General features: G+C 37.2%; 1 protein-coding gene across 1 annotated transcript in view; it reads right to left on the bottom strand.

Annotated features, from left to right (window-relative positions):
* LOC150109704 (uncharacterized) overlaps positions 1 to 19,939 on the bottom strand; it is a 217,264-nt gene that overhangs the window by 37,042 nt on the left and 160,283 nt on the right. The window contains exon 6 of the mRNA XM_090414093.1: positions 6,499 to 6,736. Within this exon, the coding sequence (XP_090270219.1) occupies positions 6,499 to 6,736 (238 nt within the window). The remainder of the gene's footprint in view (positions 1 to 6,498; positions 6,737 to 19,939) is intronic.

Below are 19,939 nucleotides of genomic sequence, written 5' to 3'. Positions count from 1 at the left end.
TCCATGCCCAAGACTGGCTAACTTGGCTATGTCTGAGAAAGATCCTTAGCTCCTCACATCAGTGATGAGAATCGAATGCAGGACACTCCTTTCCCAGGTAGGGAAAGGAGTGTCCTGCAGTTGTGGAATGCATAACCACTCGGTTAACCACGCAAACACAGGTACTAATTCAGTAGCACATTTCTAAAGTACAACTGGTAGAATATCATCAGGCCCAGAAACCTTTTTTTAGTATACAAATTGTTCAAGAAACTTCTTATGTGTTTCTGGCAGAGGCTGCAGGAAGCAAGTGGTGCAATGTTCAATTAATGTTGGAGGTGATTTACCTTGATTATTTATACAAGAGCTGGATAAGAAGAATGATGCTAGGAAGTCAGGTTACCAAAATTTGTACCCAATGGCCTTTGCAGGGGGGGGGAGGGCTTATGTTCCACTAAAGTTGTGGAATATAAGTTTCTAAATTCTCTCCCTCTTGTTATATATAACAAGTTATGCTGAAATCACTCAGTCATCTGGAATAATACCAAAGCTTTAGACAAAGACAAGAGTCTACTGTATCACTCTAATCTGAGTTCATCCATATATTCATTGAACATCATCAGATGCAGTATGGTCACTCCATTCCTCAGTGATGTGCCACACCAGTCCTTAACAGGTGGTCCTGTTGTATGCTTTTCTAGAGGCTTAAGGTCAGTCACTTCAGACACACCATCCATTCATCTCATTGAAGGTCTACTGTTTCCTCTTTTTCCAGGAACTTTACTTTCTATTACTGCTTTGAAGAAGTCCTCCTTCCTTCCTTTCAATGTGTCCAAAATATTTCAGCTTTCTTCTGTCAATATCTTTAAGGGGCCTTAAAGTTCTGATGTTGAGGATATCATATATATTGATATCCTCAACAGCCTTCAGTAATACACATCTCAAAAATGGCTATCCTTTACCTGTCAGACTTCTTTTAGTTTCAAGTTTCACATCCATAAATTGCTGTTGGAAAAGTAGCTGCCTCCAGAATCCTCAACTTTGTTTCTGTAGAGATAGACCCATCCTTCCAGATTTTAGACAGGTCTCCAACTTATTTTAGCCATTCCTAATCTTCTTCTTCTTCTGATATATTCTGAACAGCAATTCTTCACATTAATGATCCCAGGTATTCGAACTTGCTAATTTCCAATTTCCACAATTCTTTCTCAGGAGCTTCCCGTCTATATTTCCTTTGAGAACCATAATCTTTGTCTTGCTAGGATTTATCATAGTTCTTCCTTATATAGTTGTTGCCTTGACTTGCACTACGTGTGGGGTCACCCAGACTTGCAATACTTGCAGGCACAAACTTGACTTACTTGTCTGTTTGCTTACTTGGGAAATGGATTAAAACCAGGTTTAAAATAGCTAGGCATCTTTAACATTTATTATACCCAAGGTAAAATACTTTCTACATCTATCTCTCATCCTGAGTTTTTTATTTAATAAGGTCAAAACACCTTATGGTAACTTGTTCTGGTAAAATACTTATAAGCTCTGTATTTCTAAGCTTGGCTCCCACTGATGAGACCTCAATAAAGGTCGAAACTGGTCTGGGTAGTGGCTCCCCTGCCTTTAATACATAGCATCATACATCTCCTCCAGGAAATGTGCTTTGCATTAAGAGTAAATATTAAGAATAGTGATCAGAGCTTATCCACCTTTACCACGAGTTGCCTTGACTTGCACTATGTGCGGGGTTACCAAGACTTGCAATACTTGCAGGTGCAAACTTGACTTACTTGGGAAATGGATTAAAACCAGGTTTAAAATAGATTGGTATCTTTAACATAGTTCTTCCTTGTCATTACAAAGGAGTATCGTATCACTAGCATACCTCAGATAACTGATTAATCTGCCAACTATCCTAATTCTGTGCTAAGCTCATCCAATACTACACACATGATTTTATGTTGGGCACATATACAGGAGGTTGGCTGATCAACCTATAGTACGTTAGTACCATATATGGGTGATGGGTTGTGAAAGGAGAAACTTGTTTACATTTGATTTGAACGCCTGTATATTGTATTCCTTGGGAAATACATCAGGGGAAGACTGTTTCACAGTACTGCAGTAGCAGGGATGAATGAGGAGAAGAAACTTGTTCTGTGGGATTCAAGGTGTATTGTAAAAGGATGTTGGCAGCAGCTGTACGTGTTCCAATGGGCTTGGTACAGGGTGGGAGAATTATTGATGCTATTTTAGATGAACCATTTCCGTGAAAGTATTTATAGAATATACAGATTGCAGAGACCAAGTGTCTATGTGAAAGTGGGGGGAACGAGTTGGTGAGGGATGGGTCATTTATTAGTCTCTCCTCTGTATTGAGTCAAGCATTTTGAGGGAGCTTTTAGGAGCCCAACTCCAAATGTGAGAGCAGTATTCGATAGCTGAGCAGATTTGTGATTTGTATAATGTTAACAGCTGTTTAGAGGTGAAGCAGAGTCAGTCTTGAGCAAAAGAGAAAACCTAGTTTTTTGGAAGCTGAGGATGCAATGGTTGTGATGTGTTTATGCCAGGAGAGGCTTGATGTCAAGGTAATTCTGAGAAGAGAAATTTCGTCTTGTCTGTGAATTTGAGTGTTATCAAAAACAATGCTGGGGGAAAATGGTTCTTTTTTGTGAGAAATAAGACAGAACTGGGTTTTACTAGTGTTGAAGTTGAGAAGGTTGTCTGAGCCCCATTGGAGGATGGCTTGGAGGATGGAATTAATGGCAGTGGTGGTTGATGTTCTGTAGGTTGAAGTGAGTTGTGTAGGGTAGGGTTTGTCAAATGAAAGGGAGGAATGTAGTGTGCTGTCATCTGAAAAACTGTGTATTGGGTTAGAGGTCAACCGAAGTAGGTCATTGATATATAGAAGGAAGAGGGTCGGTGAGAGAACTGAGCCTTGAGGGACCCCCGGCATTAGTTGGATGGTGAGAGGATAGGGCCGTCTACCATCACACATAGTGTGCATCTGGACAGGAAGCTGGCAATCCATCTGCAGAAGTCCTGAGGCAGTCCAAATGATGGGAGTTTGCTTAGTAAGCCTTTGTGCCAGACTCGGTAAAAGGCTTTGGAGATATCAAGTGCAACTACTTGGGATTCGCTGAATTTCTCCGTAGCGCTTGTCCACGCTTGATGAATTTCTCCATTACTTTAGATAGGACTGAAGTGAGTGAGATAGAGCAGTAGTTAGATGGCAGTGATTTGTCACCCTTTTTAGGAATGGGTTGAATATAGGCCAGTTTCCAGGTTTTGGGATATATACCAGTGGAGTAAGAGAGTGTGTACAGGTGACATAGGATAGGAGTTAGTTCAGATGCACAGACCTTCAGAATAATTGGAGGAATTCCGTCTGGGCCAAGAGACTTTTTTGTGTCTAATTTAGACAGCAGGTTTGTCATGTCTTTTTTGGCAAAAGGATATAGGGGGCATTGTATGTTGGGCAGTTGGAATGACTGGAGAGCATTTGCCATTGTCAGTTATGTGTGCATTGGAAGCAAAGTGTGATGCCAGGAGGTTAGCTTTTTCTATGGGTGATGTTGCAAATGAATCATCATCTGGGTATGTAGGAATAGTGTAGGGCAAAAGTTATGGCCAATTGTCTTGGCAAGGGACCAAACGGCACGGCTTCCGTTTAGACAGGCTACACACTTCCTGCCCATTCAAAATCTGTTTTGGAAGTATTGATAGTTTTCTTGCACATTTGTTTCGGGCTTCAATGTAGGCACTGAATGAGGATGGGGTTCTTGATTTGAGCCATTTGTGGTATGCATGATTTTTCATTTGTACTGCCTTGGAACATTTTTTGGAGAACCAGGGTTTAGTTAGGGGGTGGCAGGTCTGAGTAGGGTGGGGAATATATGCTTTCATGCCAGCGAGGATCACTTTGGTGATGCATTCGGTGAATATGTCTGGACTGGAAGACTGGAAACAATAGTCTAACCATGGGAATGAAGCATAGTAGTCTCGGAGACTGTCCCATTTGGCACTATTATAATGCCAAACTATTCGTGTGGGAGTGATTGTATAAGCATTGCTGCATGGGAGAGAGGAGATGAGCACTAGGTTGTGGTCAGAATTGCCCAGGGGACTCGCTACATTCACTGCATATTTGGAGGGGTCATTAGTAAGGAAGAGATCTAGGGTATTTGGGGAGTGGTTTGGGTTATCTGGTATTCTGGTCGGTTTTTGAACAATTTGCGTGAGGTCATTAGTGACTGCAAATGTTTCAGCATCTCTGCCTGCAGGATCTGTATGACTGGAAGAGGAAAGCCAATTGGTGTTATGGACGTTGAAATAACCCAGGAGGATGATTTCACTGTTTGTGGAGTGGGACTGGAGAAAATCAACTTTTAAGGAGAGGAAATGAAAGAGCTCAGAGTGATTGGTGATGTTAGGAGAGCAATAGAGACAGCAGATGAATTTGAGTGAGAGGGGGAGGGATATCTTCAGCCAAAGAAGGTCAAAGTCGGGCGATTCCAATCTAGTTGTTCTCTGGCAGGGTATGTCAGAGCGGATATATGCACAGATGCCACCCTTGGGTCGAAAGAGTTAAATAGTGTATAGTTAGGAAGGTTGAAATGAATAGTGCTGGGGGGGAGGTGAGATTTGAGTTTCGGTTAAAAAGAGTAGGTGGGGTTTGGTGGACTGCAGGTGGTAGTGGATGCTTGTGAGGTTAGAGTTGAGGCCACGGATGTTGGTGAAATGGATATACAAGGTTCTGTTGGGCATGGATTTGACCCCAAGGGTCCTGCACGTTTCCTATGCAGTGCCTGCATGCTGGTGTTCTTGGTGGCTACTGGCGTCACTTGGTTTTTGTATGAGTTTGGATTGTTTGTAGTCTATTACCCAATTGTTGTCTCCATTTTGGCGTTTTTCTTCAAGTTGTTTTCGGAGTTGGCATCTTTGTTCTCTCTGGGCAAAGGTAAAATCAGGTCGAGCACATATGAGTGACTGGGGGCAAGTGTCCTTTATGATGCCCTTGGCATGGATACTAAACAGGCGAGAAGAAAGTATTGAACATCCTTGTTCAATAATTGCCAGCCTGGTTGGCCGAGTGGTTAGCATATCCACTCTCCAGCCAAAAGGCTGGGGGTTCGAATCACATCTGTGGACATGGATGTTTGTGATTGTCTGTGAAAATACTAGTGGTGGTAGTGGGCGGTAGATGATGATGGTAGTTGCAGTTCGTTGTAGTTGGTGGAGACAGAGTTGTAGAGTAGGTGCCCTCCCTCGATGAGTCCCTTGGACTCTCTGGAGGTGTTACATAATAATAATAATTTGTCTAACTCTGACAAACTTTTTTAACTCCCTTGCCAACCGGAAGCCAATCAGCTAATCCAACACCTCTTCTTACTGTGACTACCTGCTCACTGTATAAGTTAGTGATCAACCAAACTGAAAACCCATTATTTTCATTACCTCCCACAATTTCATATGCTGAACAAACACAGTCAAAAGCTTGGAGTAGTCTATCAAACACATTATCATAAGGAGTCTAAATTCTTTATATGTTTCAATGATCTGTCTAAGGAAAAGGATCTGATCTTTCATAAAACCTGCTTGTTCCTCCAGCATCTATGCCTCAACTCCATTCAGAATGATCTTTAATAAAATTTTGGTTGCATAAGAGATTAAACATATAGTTCTATGAATCAATCTATGAACTCTTATCCCTCCATCTGAGTCAAAATGACAGTAAATCAAAAGTTTGGAAGATTGTATCTTTCATTAATTAGAAGTTTTATATATATGTAATTATGCAATTAAAATGAGTTCAATAATGATAGTACATTTCCACTTGGCATGCAATACTGCTCTTGACCAATCATCTGATGATGGCACCAGTTAGAGTATGCCTTATGTAATTAAAACCCAGGTGTACTGGTATCCATTGGGATGATGGAATGAATTAATCATTCCAAAATATTTTGTTTCTTCAATATTTATTTATTTTTAATGTGAATCCCCCATACACACAAGGTAAACCTATAGTATACTAGCACTCCAAGTAGGATAAGTATTAGATAATCTTGAAACTACTCTAGAGACCAAACATGCACTTTTTCAAGAAACTTCTGGACTCCAAATAAACAAGGGTAGTCATGCACTAGTAGCAAAATTCATTTACTACCAGAAGATTTTCCCAAACATGTAACATTTGAATTCAAAATGCATGACTCCTTGAAGGGAGGGAGGGAGAGCAACCAACTGGTCATGGATTTCAAATTTCACTATTACTGACTCGGCAAAGACAGTGGGAAAATTAGTAATAAACTAATATTCTATTTTCCTTGCAAGAACATATTTACTGGAAATATGTTAGAATAACAAGTATCATTGAAGATATGCTTAAACTTATATTTACTTTAAACTTTGCCTATCCAAGTAAGGACATATATATATATATATATATATATATTCTAATTTAGACCAATAAAATATGTACATTTGTTAGCTGCAAACTGCAAATGACAATAAACTGGTCACCTTCATGTTTTTTAGTTCTCTATCTTCTGTCACAGCTTTTTTCTGTTTAGCCTTGAAAGACTTTTTACTAGAAGAGATTTCTAGCTCCTCTTCACTGCTTGTGCCAATGGTCAGTTTTGTGTTATTTGATTTCATATTGCCTACCAAAACCTTTTTTTCTTGTTTTCTCTTGGAAGATGTTTTATTAGAAATGACATCAAGCTCCTCTTCACTGCTTGTACCATTTATCTTCTCTTTACTACATATATATAAAATGAAAATTTTAAATTTTGGTAAATTTGCAATAATTTCATACTTGTCAGTCATCATGGATAATTTTCTTGCATAATGCATAACTATAAACAAAGACCAGTCATAGAAGACAGGAAAATAAACAAAATCCTAACATTAATTCTGGTGGTTTATGAATTATTCACAACCTAGAAGATTCAACTACTATCAGGTCATCCTAAAAGTAATGTTGTATTTTATACTGTACTTGTTTAAGCGTGCCTCAGCTTGTCTAAATATGAATTTTTAAAGCTTTATAAGTACTGCTAAGCTGAGGTCATCCATCACCATTTGCAAGAACTTAGAATAGTGTCTAAGCTCGGCAAGTGGGTTCCTCATGAACTGAAGAACAACAATCAAAGAGAGCGTGTCAACATCTGCACTGCTCCTCATTCACAAGTTCAATTTCTGTTTTTGAGTCGTGTAGTCAACGGAAAGTGGATACTTTACAAGAATGCTAAGTGCCAAAGGCAGTGAGTTCATTTAGGGGAGAAGGCTAAACCTCTGCCAAAATAAGACCTTCACCTCAGAAGGTTTTGTTAAGTCTTTAGTGGGATGTGGCTGGTATTATACATTTTGAACTCTTGCCACAGCTGAAGTATACTGCGAACAACTCGAATGACTGAATGAAAAACTGAAAGAAAAGAGGTGTTCTCTGGTCAATTAAAAGGGTGTTGTTTTTCAGCATGATAACGCACGCCCTCATAGTGTCACCTGTACCAAGATTGAGGAACTTGGCTATGAAGAGCTTCCACATCCTCCATATTCTCCTGATCTTGCACCTTCAGATTACCACTTATTTCGAAGTTTGCAACATTTCATTAATGAAAAACAATATGATAAATTAGAGGCACTGAAACTGAGCCTATGCGACTTCTTTGCCTCCAGACCTCCTGAATTCTCTAGAAATGGCATTATGAAGCTTTCACAACGTTGGAAGAGTGTTACTGATTCAAATGGAGAATATATACTTGATTAAATTAGCAAGTGACTTATCTTTTATATCCTTTAAAAACTTAATACTAAAAACAACATTACTTTTGGGATGACCTGATATTTATTTGTAAATCATTTACACTGAATGCTTCAAAAGATGTATCATTTTCATTTAGGAATCAACATGAAAGCTTAAGTAGCAAAAGACTAACTTTAGATGTAATGAAGAAAGCGCACAATTAAAATGCATTAATTTTGTATAGTTTATAGTTATAATTAAAAAAGTCAAGAGATAGAATAGGGATTAACAAAGATTTTTTATTAGTCAAATTAAAACTAGTACCAATGAGTTTCACTCACACAAAATACTGGTGCTTTTTTTTTTTCAGGATTTACAATTAGCATGCATAAAAAAATAATAATTATAGAGTTGTACAAATGCTGAAACAATTGTTACAAGAATGCTCTAGCTTAAACAAGAATGCAAACACACATGGCATGTATTAGCTGTCAGATAAATAATGGAGAAAATTGTTGAAAAAATTGAAATCTGAGATGTTAAAAGATTTAATAACAGATTTCCACATGTCATTTAATGTAAGTCTGGTTTCTGTTGAGACCTGTGTGTATGGATGACTGTTATGGATTTTTCTAGAAGTCTAGAGCAAAAGTTTTCTTCTAAAAAAGGAATGCTGGGCAGCTAGAACTTTCCTTTTACTCAACAACTCCAACGTGTTCCTTTCTCATCTCAAATGCACAGCTTGATCCCCATGTAAGCCAGTCCACATGAGCACAGTATTCTGTCGACTCCTAGGTGTTTATAAAAGAAACTGCTGTCCTTAGACAAGCTGAGAAGGCTGTGAATGGTTTGAACTGGCTTGAAAGTCACTCTGTTGTTATGATCTTTATAAAGAGCAGCAATCCTAATGGATAGATGGCCAAAATGGAATCGCAATAAAATTGCTGTACTGGACATTATGATTATGGAGAGAGGTTTGATTTCAAATAAAATTTTTCAAAACGGAATTCAGTTCATTTCATCCAGAGACTGCCTAATATAGACATTATCATCTTCTGACATCCTTTATAAGTCTTGACATAATATCTATTTCTCCTTACTAATAATCTGATAGAATGATGTTTTAGACCTTACCAGAGGTCTCTTTCCAGTGGACATCAGCAAACTGAACACTGCCTACAATCCAATTTCTTTCAGTGGAATAATGTTTTTTTTTTTTTTTTAATAAATAGCTAGCAATGGGTACCTCTCTTATCTCCTCCATCCAAATGATCCCTTTATGGAGAATTTTAAAAATGTTTCCTGGCTCAAATTACTTTAAAACCAGCCATCTGGAGATTTATTATTATATTTATATTGTTCCTAACCATGAAAAATTATATGCAAATCTATAGTGCATTTTTGTAATTATTAAATACCTATGTACTATAGAAATTTAATAATTATAAGAGTGGATGGGCTAAGAATTTTTTTTTTCTATATCATTTTTTTTAAAATAAATTTATTTTTTACATAGTCTGAAAATCCTGTTCTACAGACCAAACAAGGAACTATTTCAAGCCACTTCAGGCCTCCAATAAGTGAGGCAGGTCTCAAACTGGGCGATGAACTTCATCTCCTACCTAAAGACAATCACAAACATCCATATCATGGCAGGATTCGAACCCGTCAGACTTTTGGTTGGAGAGGGAGTACACTAACCACTCGACCAACCAAGCTGGTTGTTGTCTTCATTATTTGGAAATACGACCTCCAAATTCAACAATTATTTCTTCATTCTCTCAATTATTTTAAACTCACAATTAATTTTACATTAGAACTAGAAAAGGATAGTAAACTGCCATTACTAATGTCCTCATCATAAAGAAATTTGACAACAGTGTCACTCTGAAGGTATATCGTAAGCCTACTCCATCTTCATTATACAAATTATGGAAACAACTATCGTGTTAAAGTAAAAACTTCAGTTTAATATAAACCAATATAATCACTCAACATTTCGAGTTTCATATCAAGGTCATCATCTGGAATATAGACAGAAACAAGCTACACTACAATCTACATGGTATGCCAAAGTTACATTAATTTGGTCAACCATTAAAACTACTGGATTGACCTCTGGTGAAAAAAAAAACTTACTACACCAAAATTAGAGTCCTGTTATTATTATTAACTATTTGGTTACAAAAAATAAATTCAGCCTCACATAACTACACACATAAATTAGAACAAAACAGTTAGATGGTGACCAATAAGAGCTGAAATTATTGCTTAGAGTCCTAAAGTTAGAGTTTGCTAGAAAACTTAAAACTTAAGGGGGCTGAATGTGTGCCATCCAAATTCTTGAGATTTTTATGCCACCATTATTGCTAAGATTAAGACAGTTGATCAAAATTTCACAGGCTTCTTCAAATACGTTCTTACCAGGTTTTTGTATGATGTAAAGAATAGGTACTTTTCCAATCAATTTAGTATAGGGTGTTAAAGAGTGTGATCTGAGAGGCCTGCTTCACTCCCCCCACCACCACCCAAAAAAAAGAAAGGATTCATGCTTGGTCCATTCATCATCCACACCCTCAAGAATTGGACACATGTTTCACTTTAAAAAATGAAGATCAATTTAAGACAGAACTCCAGGCCATCTCAGATTTGTTTCTTCTTAATGGTTATTCCAAAAAAAGTTCATAAGATTTTATTTTCAAACCATTTCCCTCTACATAATCAGAAGCATGCATCAACAAATAAGCAGTATACAGAGATTTAATTAACATTTCATGTTAGCAATCTATCCATTAAAATTGCAGTTCTTTTCAAAGATCATAAGATCAAATGATTTTCGAGCCAATTCAAATGGTTTGCAAACCTCTCAATCTTCTAAGAACAGCACTTTGTTTTATAAACACCCAGGAATTTATAGAATATCATGCTCATGCAGTTTGGCCTACTACATGAGCATAAAGAGTATGGCAGAAAAGTCAAGGATTTGAAGTGAGAAAGCAAAACCATGTTGGAGATGTTGAGTATAATGAACGATGATGAGGATAGCATGCATCAACAAATAAGCTCAATGAGTTGAGGATGGGTAATTATTATGGGGGATTTCAACTATGAGAACATAGGCTGAAAGGAGAAGAGAATAACATGGGAGAAAGGAAATGGGATTTATGTAGTTACTAAGGAATAATTACCTGAGACAGGATGTGATGAAATATACTAGTGGATATGAGAGTGCTCTACCTAGTAATTGGATCTGGGAATTTGTCTATAACCAAATATGACCATGTTGCTGCCAAATGGTGAGAGTAATCATATAGTCTTGACCTGGGAGGCTAAATGTGTGGAATTACAAGACTGGCAAGTATGAGAAGCTTAGGAGATTGCTTAAATCAGTGCCACGGCATGTGAAACAAGGGCTTTACTCTCCAGTTATACTGGCAGGCTGTATAACTGGAGAGTAAATCAAGTGAAAGCTAAATAGCTAAATGGATGAATATTCATCATTAAGCTGGAGCCACAAAAAAATAAAAAAATTACAGAGGGAATTAAATGAGAAAGGTGCCAGCAGATACAATGAGTAATACAAAGTACAGGCCAGAAGGGTAACCAGTGTGGTAAGAAAGACAAAAGCAGAGTATGAAAGGAAATTAGCTGTGCAGGCCAAAGATAATCCCAAACAGTTCTTTCAATACGTTACAAGTAAAATGAAGAATGTTTATGGCAGAATTATTTTAATGAATGCCGATGGTAGGGAGGTAACTGAAACAGTCCAAATAGTAGAATTACTAAGTGAACACTTTGTAAGAATATATCATCCAGGTGGAGATATTGCAGTAATGAGAGAGGCAAAGACTGATGTGGAAACTGAGGTAAATGAAATGGAGGTGCACAGCATATTACAGAACCTGATGTGAATATAGTTATGAGATTAGATGGTATACCAGCTCGAGTTTTATGTGAAGGTGGTAGGGAATTGTCAGTGACCTTGACCACATTGTTTAATGCAAGTCTCAGCTCTGGGTTAGTCCCAAGGGAGTGGAAAGAGGAGAAAATGTTTTCATTGCATAAAGGAGGTTCCAAGACTGATGTAGTAAATTATCGGCCAATCAGCATATCAGGAGTTGTTGTCAAGGTACTGACTGGAGAAGCTGGTCAAGAGCAAATTACAGGAATGGATAGATGGAAATGGAATACTGTATGGGGATGAGACAGCATGGTTTTGTGAAGGTAGGTCATGCCAAGTCGCTCACGTTTTATAATACGGTGACAACTGAATTGGATAAATGTAATGGGTTTACAGTAATACCGAAGGACTTTGCAAAAGCATTTGACAGGATACTACATGGAATTCTACATGAGGTATCAGAGAGTAGTTTATTCAGGAGTAGAGTCCAGAAGAAGGTCTGTGACTAGTAGCTTGCCACAGGGCTCTGTTATAAGGCTGCTACTGTTTAATTTGTACATTAATGATATAGGAAAAGATCTGAGATGAAATGGTTAGTTGTTTGTCGATGATACAAAATTGGGTAGAGCAATAGTTAATACAGATGATGTTAAAATTTTGCAGGATGATTTGAATAGACTGGCGATGTATGGGCAAAAGAGAATGGATATCAGTTTAATGTGGCAAAGTGTAAGTGTATGCAGTTTGGGGGTGAAAAGATTACCAGTTGTATACCACACTGATGGAACTGTACTACATAAAATTTACTTAGCCAGAGATTTGAGACTGTTAGTGGGTAAGAAGTTAAAGTTTAGAGGGCACATATCAAAAGTGGCTAAAGTAGCTCATCAGATTACTTGGTTACTGAAGAATACTTTGACAAACAGAGACAAGCAGGTTATTATTCTTCTTTATCGAGTCTTGATAAGAACCCATCTTGACCGCTGCATGCAGATCTGTCAACTGGGTTTCTCAGTGATGATTAAGAGGTGGAGATGATCCAGAGGCAAGTGACCAAGATTGTAGAAGTCTATGGAATGAACCTTACGAGAAATTTAAGATCTGCAGGTTACAGAAATTGGTTAAGAGGTGGAAAAGGGGTGATATGATTGAGACATACAAAGTACTGAAGGGGTTTTTATAAGATTAATACAGAGGAAATTTTTCAGAACAGGTCTGTTGGTGGGAGTGCTGAATGAGTGGAATAGGCTGTCCGAGTTTGTTGTAGGTGCCATGACTGTGAATGAGTTCAAAGCAAAGGATGATAGATACTGTGCAAATGTCGGATAGTATTTGGCATGATGTTCAGGGTCTCCCCTGATGAGACTAAAGACTCCACGGAGTAGCTTATAATAATAATGATAATAAAAGAAAGAAAAGATCTGGTCTGGTCCACCATACCTAACTACCAGCCATTCAGTAGACTGGGATATTTTCATCATGCTGCATTTAGAAGAAAACATTTAAAAGAATCCATAAGTTATCCATTCACATGAGTCTCTCAGCAGAGAGCCAAAACATTTAATATTATGTTAATATCCTAACAGATAAGCTTAGGTGTTGATGGTTATTCATGACTTATTTTTTACGGTATTAACAACACTTTTATCACAAAAATGTTTTATTAACGCTTATATTTCGCTGATTTTCAACTCAGCATCATCAGAGCACAACACACTTGTATACACAACAGTGAGTGAGTGAAACAATATAATTGCAAAAGACAAAAGATCTAAAGTCCTATTTTTTGGAGCCCTCTAACGAAAAAAAAAACACTATCCAGGAGTTCTTCTTAGGATAACCGTCTTCCAAATTTTTGGCAAATTAATGCAACTATATTTGTTAAGGTTGGGAGAATTCTTCAAAGCCATTGCTGACTCAAAAAATAATCTTTCATATCAATGACGACTCCTAAATAGCACATTCGTTTTCCTCCATCTAATCCTGTGTGAAGGAGTGTCCAAAGCGTGGTCTGCCAGTCCCAACTTGCCATAGTAATAGTAGCAAATGTATCTTTCATGTTCTTCCAGGCAGATGTTCACTGATCTTCCTGTTTGCTCATAATAGGCCAAGTCACAGTCACAAAGAACTTCATACACTCCTGGGTGTGCTAAAGAGTGAAGTTTATCCTTAGGCGAGCGGATCACAGTTGCCAGCTTGACATGAGGTTTGAAAGTGGTGCAAAGGCCATGTTTCAACAATACTTTGGCTATCTTTTCCGATGTACCTCTGATATAGGGAATAGAAATGGTCATGATGTATTCTTGTGTATTAGGGGAGGGCAGAGTAATGGGCATATGTAGTATTTTATCTATTTTGTAGGGATTGTAGTCATTGGCTAAGAACATATGGCGCAGGTATTGGAGTTCACTGGTCAGAGCTGTATCGTTAGAACAAATGGCTCTGGCTCTGTGTGTGAGTGTTTTTAAAATGCCGTACTGTTGGACTGGATGATGATGCGATTGTTTATGTAGGCTTTCTATAAATAGAAAAAGATAGTGATCCATCTGAAAGGCGGGTGACTAATGTGTCAAGAAATGGTAAATAGTAAACAGATATAACATCACACAGCTTGTTCTATTTTAAACGATCTATTGTTAATATTCTAGCTTGTATTTTTTATAACTGTTCTTGTAATATCACTAAGGATGGTCTACTATTTCCAGACCGAAATATCTGATTAATTAAATATCTTTCTTGTGTTTACATGCATTTATCATTCAAAGAACACGAAAGATACATTCGCTACTATTACTATGGCAAGTCGGGACTGCAAACCACGCTTTAGACACTCCTTCACACAGGATTAGATGGAGGAAAACGAATGTGCTATTTAGGAGTCGTCATAGATCTGTAAGATTATTTTTTGAGTCAGCAATGGCTTTGAAGAATTCTCCCAACCTTAACAAATATGGTTGCATTATTTTGCCAAAAATTTCTGAACAGTGCTTGGAGCGTTTTAACAAGAATAAAACTGATTTTGTGCATCGATTTATTACTATGGATTCACCATTACACACCAGAATCCAAACAGCAGTCAAAACAGTAGACAGAAGCTGGTTGTTCAGCAACAAAGAAGACAAAGTTAGTTCCATCAGCAGGAAAGGTCATGGCATCAGTGTTTTGGGATGCTAAAGGCATTTTTTTTATTAATTATCTAGAAAAGGGTTAAACAATAACCGGGGAATATTATTTTGATCTTTTAACCAGACTAGAGGAAAAAATTTGTGAGAAAAGACCCAGTTTGCAGAAGAAAAAAATCATCTTTCATCAGGACAATGCACCTGCCCACAAAGGTGTTTTGGCAATGGGAAAATTAAAGGATCTGCACTATGAATTGTTGGAACATCTATCCTATTCACCAGATTTGGCTCCCTTTGACTTCTATCTCTTTCCAAAACTAAAACTCTTCCTCGCTGGTCAGCATTTTAATTTGAATTGAGAGCTGACTGCAGCTATAGAGGGGTATTTTGTAGATCTTACTGAGAACCACTATAAGGATGGGATAATGGTGCTGGAGCATCGCTGTAATAAATGTATGTCTTACGGGAGATTATATTGAAAAAAAAAAATTTTTTTTTTTGAAATTATAAATTCGTTTTTTCATTGATAGGCTGAGAACTTTTCAGACCACCCTCATATATATATATATACACACACACACACACACACACACACACACACACACACACACACACACACACACACACACACACACACACACACACACACACACACACTAGGGGGGGGGGCTCAGCCCCCTGATGGCTACGCCCATATCTCCACTTGGGCCTGGCTCCCACTGAAGAGACCTCAATAAAGGTCGAAACTAGTCTGGGTAGTAGCCCTTCCCTTAATGCATAACATTATACATATCCACAAGGAGATGTGTTTTGCATTATGGGAGATACTGAGTGAGATAGGAGTGATGTTAGCTTGCTTCACCTTTGTAACGAGTTGCCTGGTGTTGTACTACCTTACCCCAGTCCTGAAGACACTTGCAGGCGCAAACTTTGTTTGCTCACCCTTGGATAAAGGATTAAACTAAATTTATTATGAATCTCCATAATTGACTGAAGATGTTGCAACTGCAGTTGTTGAGCAGTCAAATTAGAATGCTCTAGGTTCATACAGTGCACATGCCATAGAAAGACAATCAGATTTGCCATATACAATGATATAGAGAACTTACCAGCATTGTGATGGGAGGGAAGGGATGCCATGTAGGAGAAATGTTTACATTGACATTTCTGGCATGCAGTGGAGGTGGACAAGGATTAGCCTTGGAACATCCTATGGAATGATTAAGTGCATTTTTATGTTTGTGAAACAGAAAACACAGGCTACAGAGAATCCCAGTGCATTTCAACAAGCAAGATGGGGCAACTCCTCACAGAGGATGTGAAGTTCAACAATAATGTGCCAAGTATGGATAGGATTTACCTTTGAAGAAATTCAATGAACTGGACCTGTGACTTGCATGGTCATGGCTGTGCATTATCAGGAGATGTTGAGGGATTTTGTCATCCAGCAGCACAGAGGGTGCCTAAACATAGCAGTATTGATGCAAGATGGAGCAACTCCTCACACAGGACATGAAGTTCAATAATTATTGCATTAAGATTTCACAGAGGATAGAGAAATCAGTTTCTCATTTTCTATGAAATGGCCCGTGTTCACCAGAGTGGTGTATCAGAGTGAAGTTCTTTACCTGGCAGATTTGAAAGACAAAATTGCACATTATGTGCGAAACCTTTCAACAAATCAGTTGAATTCAGCTGGAGACAATGCTGTACGATGGTCTCAGCTATTGGTGCTGCACAAAGGCCAACACATTCAATGTTGCCTCCATTGATCATTCAGATCTCCTTGTTTTTCTGTATCACATTATTTTATGAAATGAGTGAAATAAACATCACTGAATAACTTTGTCTGCCACTGGCTATACTCTGAATCATTTCACAATCACATACCATCCAGTTCACATTAATATGATTTTCTCTTACTCACAGCACCATATTTCCCCTATCAGTCATTTCTGAACAAACTCTACAAAGTGGGTACTAGATCCAACATTATTTCAAAAGTCAAATGTTTGTAGAAACTATGAAAAAATGTAAGTTGACTTGAAAGTTTCTGAGAATACAATCGCCAGCATTCCCAAGTTGAATTAGCTTGCACTACTTAAAAAACATGGTTGCTGCCCAAATTTCCATCATATATTTGCCTTTTATTAGTGCATTTTTTTAAGGTTTCTCTAGCATGGCAGCATTTTCGAACTGGTTAGTTCTCTTCAGAGACCAGGCAAAAACCTTGAGAGCAAAACTCTCATTCAGTACTAAGCAGATTGGAATGTCAGAGAAATGTATTTTTTGCAAGTGAACTCTTGATTGATGTGTAAAAATAATTATTAAAAGAAAGAGCCATAGGGCTTCATTTCAGCAATGAAAAATTACATAGACAAAGTGGATACTAGATCCAACATTATTTCAAAGCCGAATGTTTGCAGAAACTATGAAAGTTTCATAAGTTGAATTTCTGAACTAATTTATTTTTTGTCAACATCTATTCCTCATGATGTGGTTAGGATACCCATTAAGTTTGAGGGTATTTCATCTATTGATTCTTCTGCAGCCTGCTCTGAATAGGGGTACTTTAATTCGAAACACACTGTACTATCATTATCATGAAATGTAGGGACCAGTGGCGAATTCTTCATGCTTGCTGCACAAGTTCATTAATTGAGAAAGAAGTAATATTTATTTGTTAATAAATGCATGCATTTATAAGCATTCCATTGAGGCTTTTATTATTGTAGCCAGAAGACATTTTAAGCTTGCGCAGCAATAACTGAGCTTTGCATTGTGTATCGAAGGCCGACGCTAGTCAAGCTACCTTGGCTTGCTCGGTTGTGAGAGCATCCAGGTCCTTGCTTCAGCACTGTGATTTCATGTGCGCGCATAGCCATTTCCACTTCCTCCACGTCATCTCACCCTGTTGCTTAAACACGGGCCATACGCAGTCAAAGTAGCTCAAGCGAGTGAGCTTCAGCCAGCCTTTACAAGTGTGCGTGTTGCTTGGGAAAATTAAGTTACAACCAACTTTTTATGACAATGTTATTGACCAGTTCATAAAGAAGAACTGTAGGGTAGAATTTGTATTCAAGTAGCTAAATTGAAAAAGATAGAATATCAATTGTAAAATAAATGTTGTATTTGTATGATTAAATGTACATACATAAATTTCTAAATACAGGTAACCCTCGTATAACGTGGTTTCGATATAACGCAGTCTAAAATTGTAGCAACCCTTGTTGAATGTGGTACTTATACAACACAGTTCCAATAAAAACACGGTCTACAAATTGTAGTAACCCTTTATCTTTTAATATGTTTTTCACTGCGTGACTTAAAAATCAAATTTTATCTTCATTAAATTTGTGTCTGTATCCTGCATGTAATTATAAGTAGTGAATTTATATTAGGGGAAATACCATTTAGCACACGTGTACCTCAATTGTTTACCGTATAAAACGTTTATTGTTGAAAATTGTCCTCGTTTCTGCCAGGAAAGTGCATTAAAAATCATAAGTGTGTTCATCTCAAGCTGAGCACTTTAATTTCTGGTGAGTTACATACAATATGTAATGCTTGCTTTTTTGTGTAAAAATTTTTTATAGTAATGGCCACAAGCTGCAATGAAAGGGAAAAACCAACATTGAAAACAAAATTAATTTCTCTGAAAGAAAAATATTCAAAATCTTGGATCGGTTGAAAAATGGAGAAAAACCAGGAGTTTTTGCAGGGGCTTTGAATTTAAATGAATCAACAATTCGAACAATCAAACAAAATGAACATAAAATCCGAGAAAGTGTTTATTGCTGGGTCAACGATAAGTGCAGAGTGCATTTGATGGCTTTATTACAAACAGCTGTTACACATGCTTTCTGGAACTGAAAATTTGAAAGTGGATGTTAGGAGAAAAATGCTAATTGTTTTTTCTTTTGCTTGTGAAGTATAGCATCTGTTGAGGTTGCAAAATTTTTTAAAGGTACAGAGACATTTTTATTCTAGTCTACAGAAACAACTGACAGTAAAAAATATCTATTCCTGAATAAAAATGAATATTCTGTGTATTATAAGACGTTGTTGATCTATAACAAAATACCAGAGTATGTGAGATTGATAAGACAGAAAAACCGCTGATACAAAAAAAAAACAAAAAAACTAATGAATTTAGGATTCCCGAAAGTGTGGATAATTCCGATAATGATTGGATGTTATGTATACTGAGTCTCAGTAAACAAAACAAAATTCTTGGAAAACAGAGCAAAATATACACAAACCAGAGAAATACACATGTGCAACAAATTTTACGAGATGATTTGCTGCTCCATCAAACCATATTTATTCCTGCAATACTTTCTCTCTCATAAGTTTTTTTTTTAATTATGCCATCATAAATTCAATTATTCGTGTTTAGAATTTATAGGATCGTGCTATTCGCTCTACCCAACAACTTATAGGACACACATATCACAAATGATAATTATTCGTTTACCATTAATCAAAGTGTTTCTACTCACACTTATTCCTTCCTATTCTCACATGTCTTATAAATGACGGTTCACATATTTTCATGTTTGAGTATTTCAAATATACCAACCAAATATAGCACTCTCCTTCATTGTTGTTTTCTAATCAATGATAAAACAGATTGTTCCCCTATTCTATGCAGAAGTATTCAAAGTTATCCTGCAATTAATTGCATTGGACCAATTAAAATGTGTGCTGATGCGTTATGCCCTCTCAAAACTTTCATACATCGATAAAATGCAATCCCACAGTCATGGGCTTCCGCAGGGGCAGGCACTTCCCCCCCCAGGATCGATTAAAAAATTCCACAAATTATAATCATAAAATTGATTAAGATATGTAATCTTACACCATCGACCCTGGGAACACTTTGTCTTAAAATTTTATTATGGGTTGGCCTGTTGTGGGGTAGCCACAGAACACGTGTTTTATTGCTGTAATAAAACACGTGTTCTTGTCTTTGGTTCATCTTTTTCTGATTTGTGAACAGTGACCGGTTAGTTCGTCCTCTGTCTAGTAAGGTACAGAGTGAAGTGTGAATTGTAAATTTATATTGAAACAAATTTAAACAAAAAAATACATTTTTAATATTATTTTACTTGCTAGTTTTATGATTTTTTTGCTTTTAAACTGAAATAATTTAATTTAGGATTAATTAATTAGTTGATTTCAATAAAGCAT

This window comes from Typopeltis vanoorti, chromosome 2 (assembly GCF_054136105.1).
Source record: "Typopeltis vanoorti isolate ZY-2024b chromosome 2, IOZ_Tvanoo_1.0, whole genome shotgun sequence".
Taxonomy (NCBI): Eukaryota; Metazoa; Arthropoda; class Arachnida; order Uropygi; family Thelyphonidae; genus Typopeltis; species Typopeltis vanoorti.
This window is presented reverse-complemented; position numbering and strand designations above follow the sequence as displayed.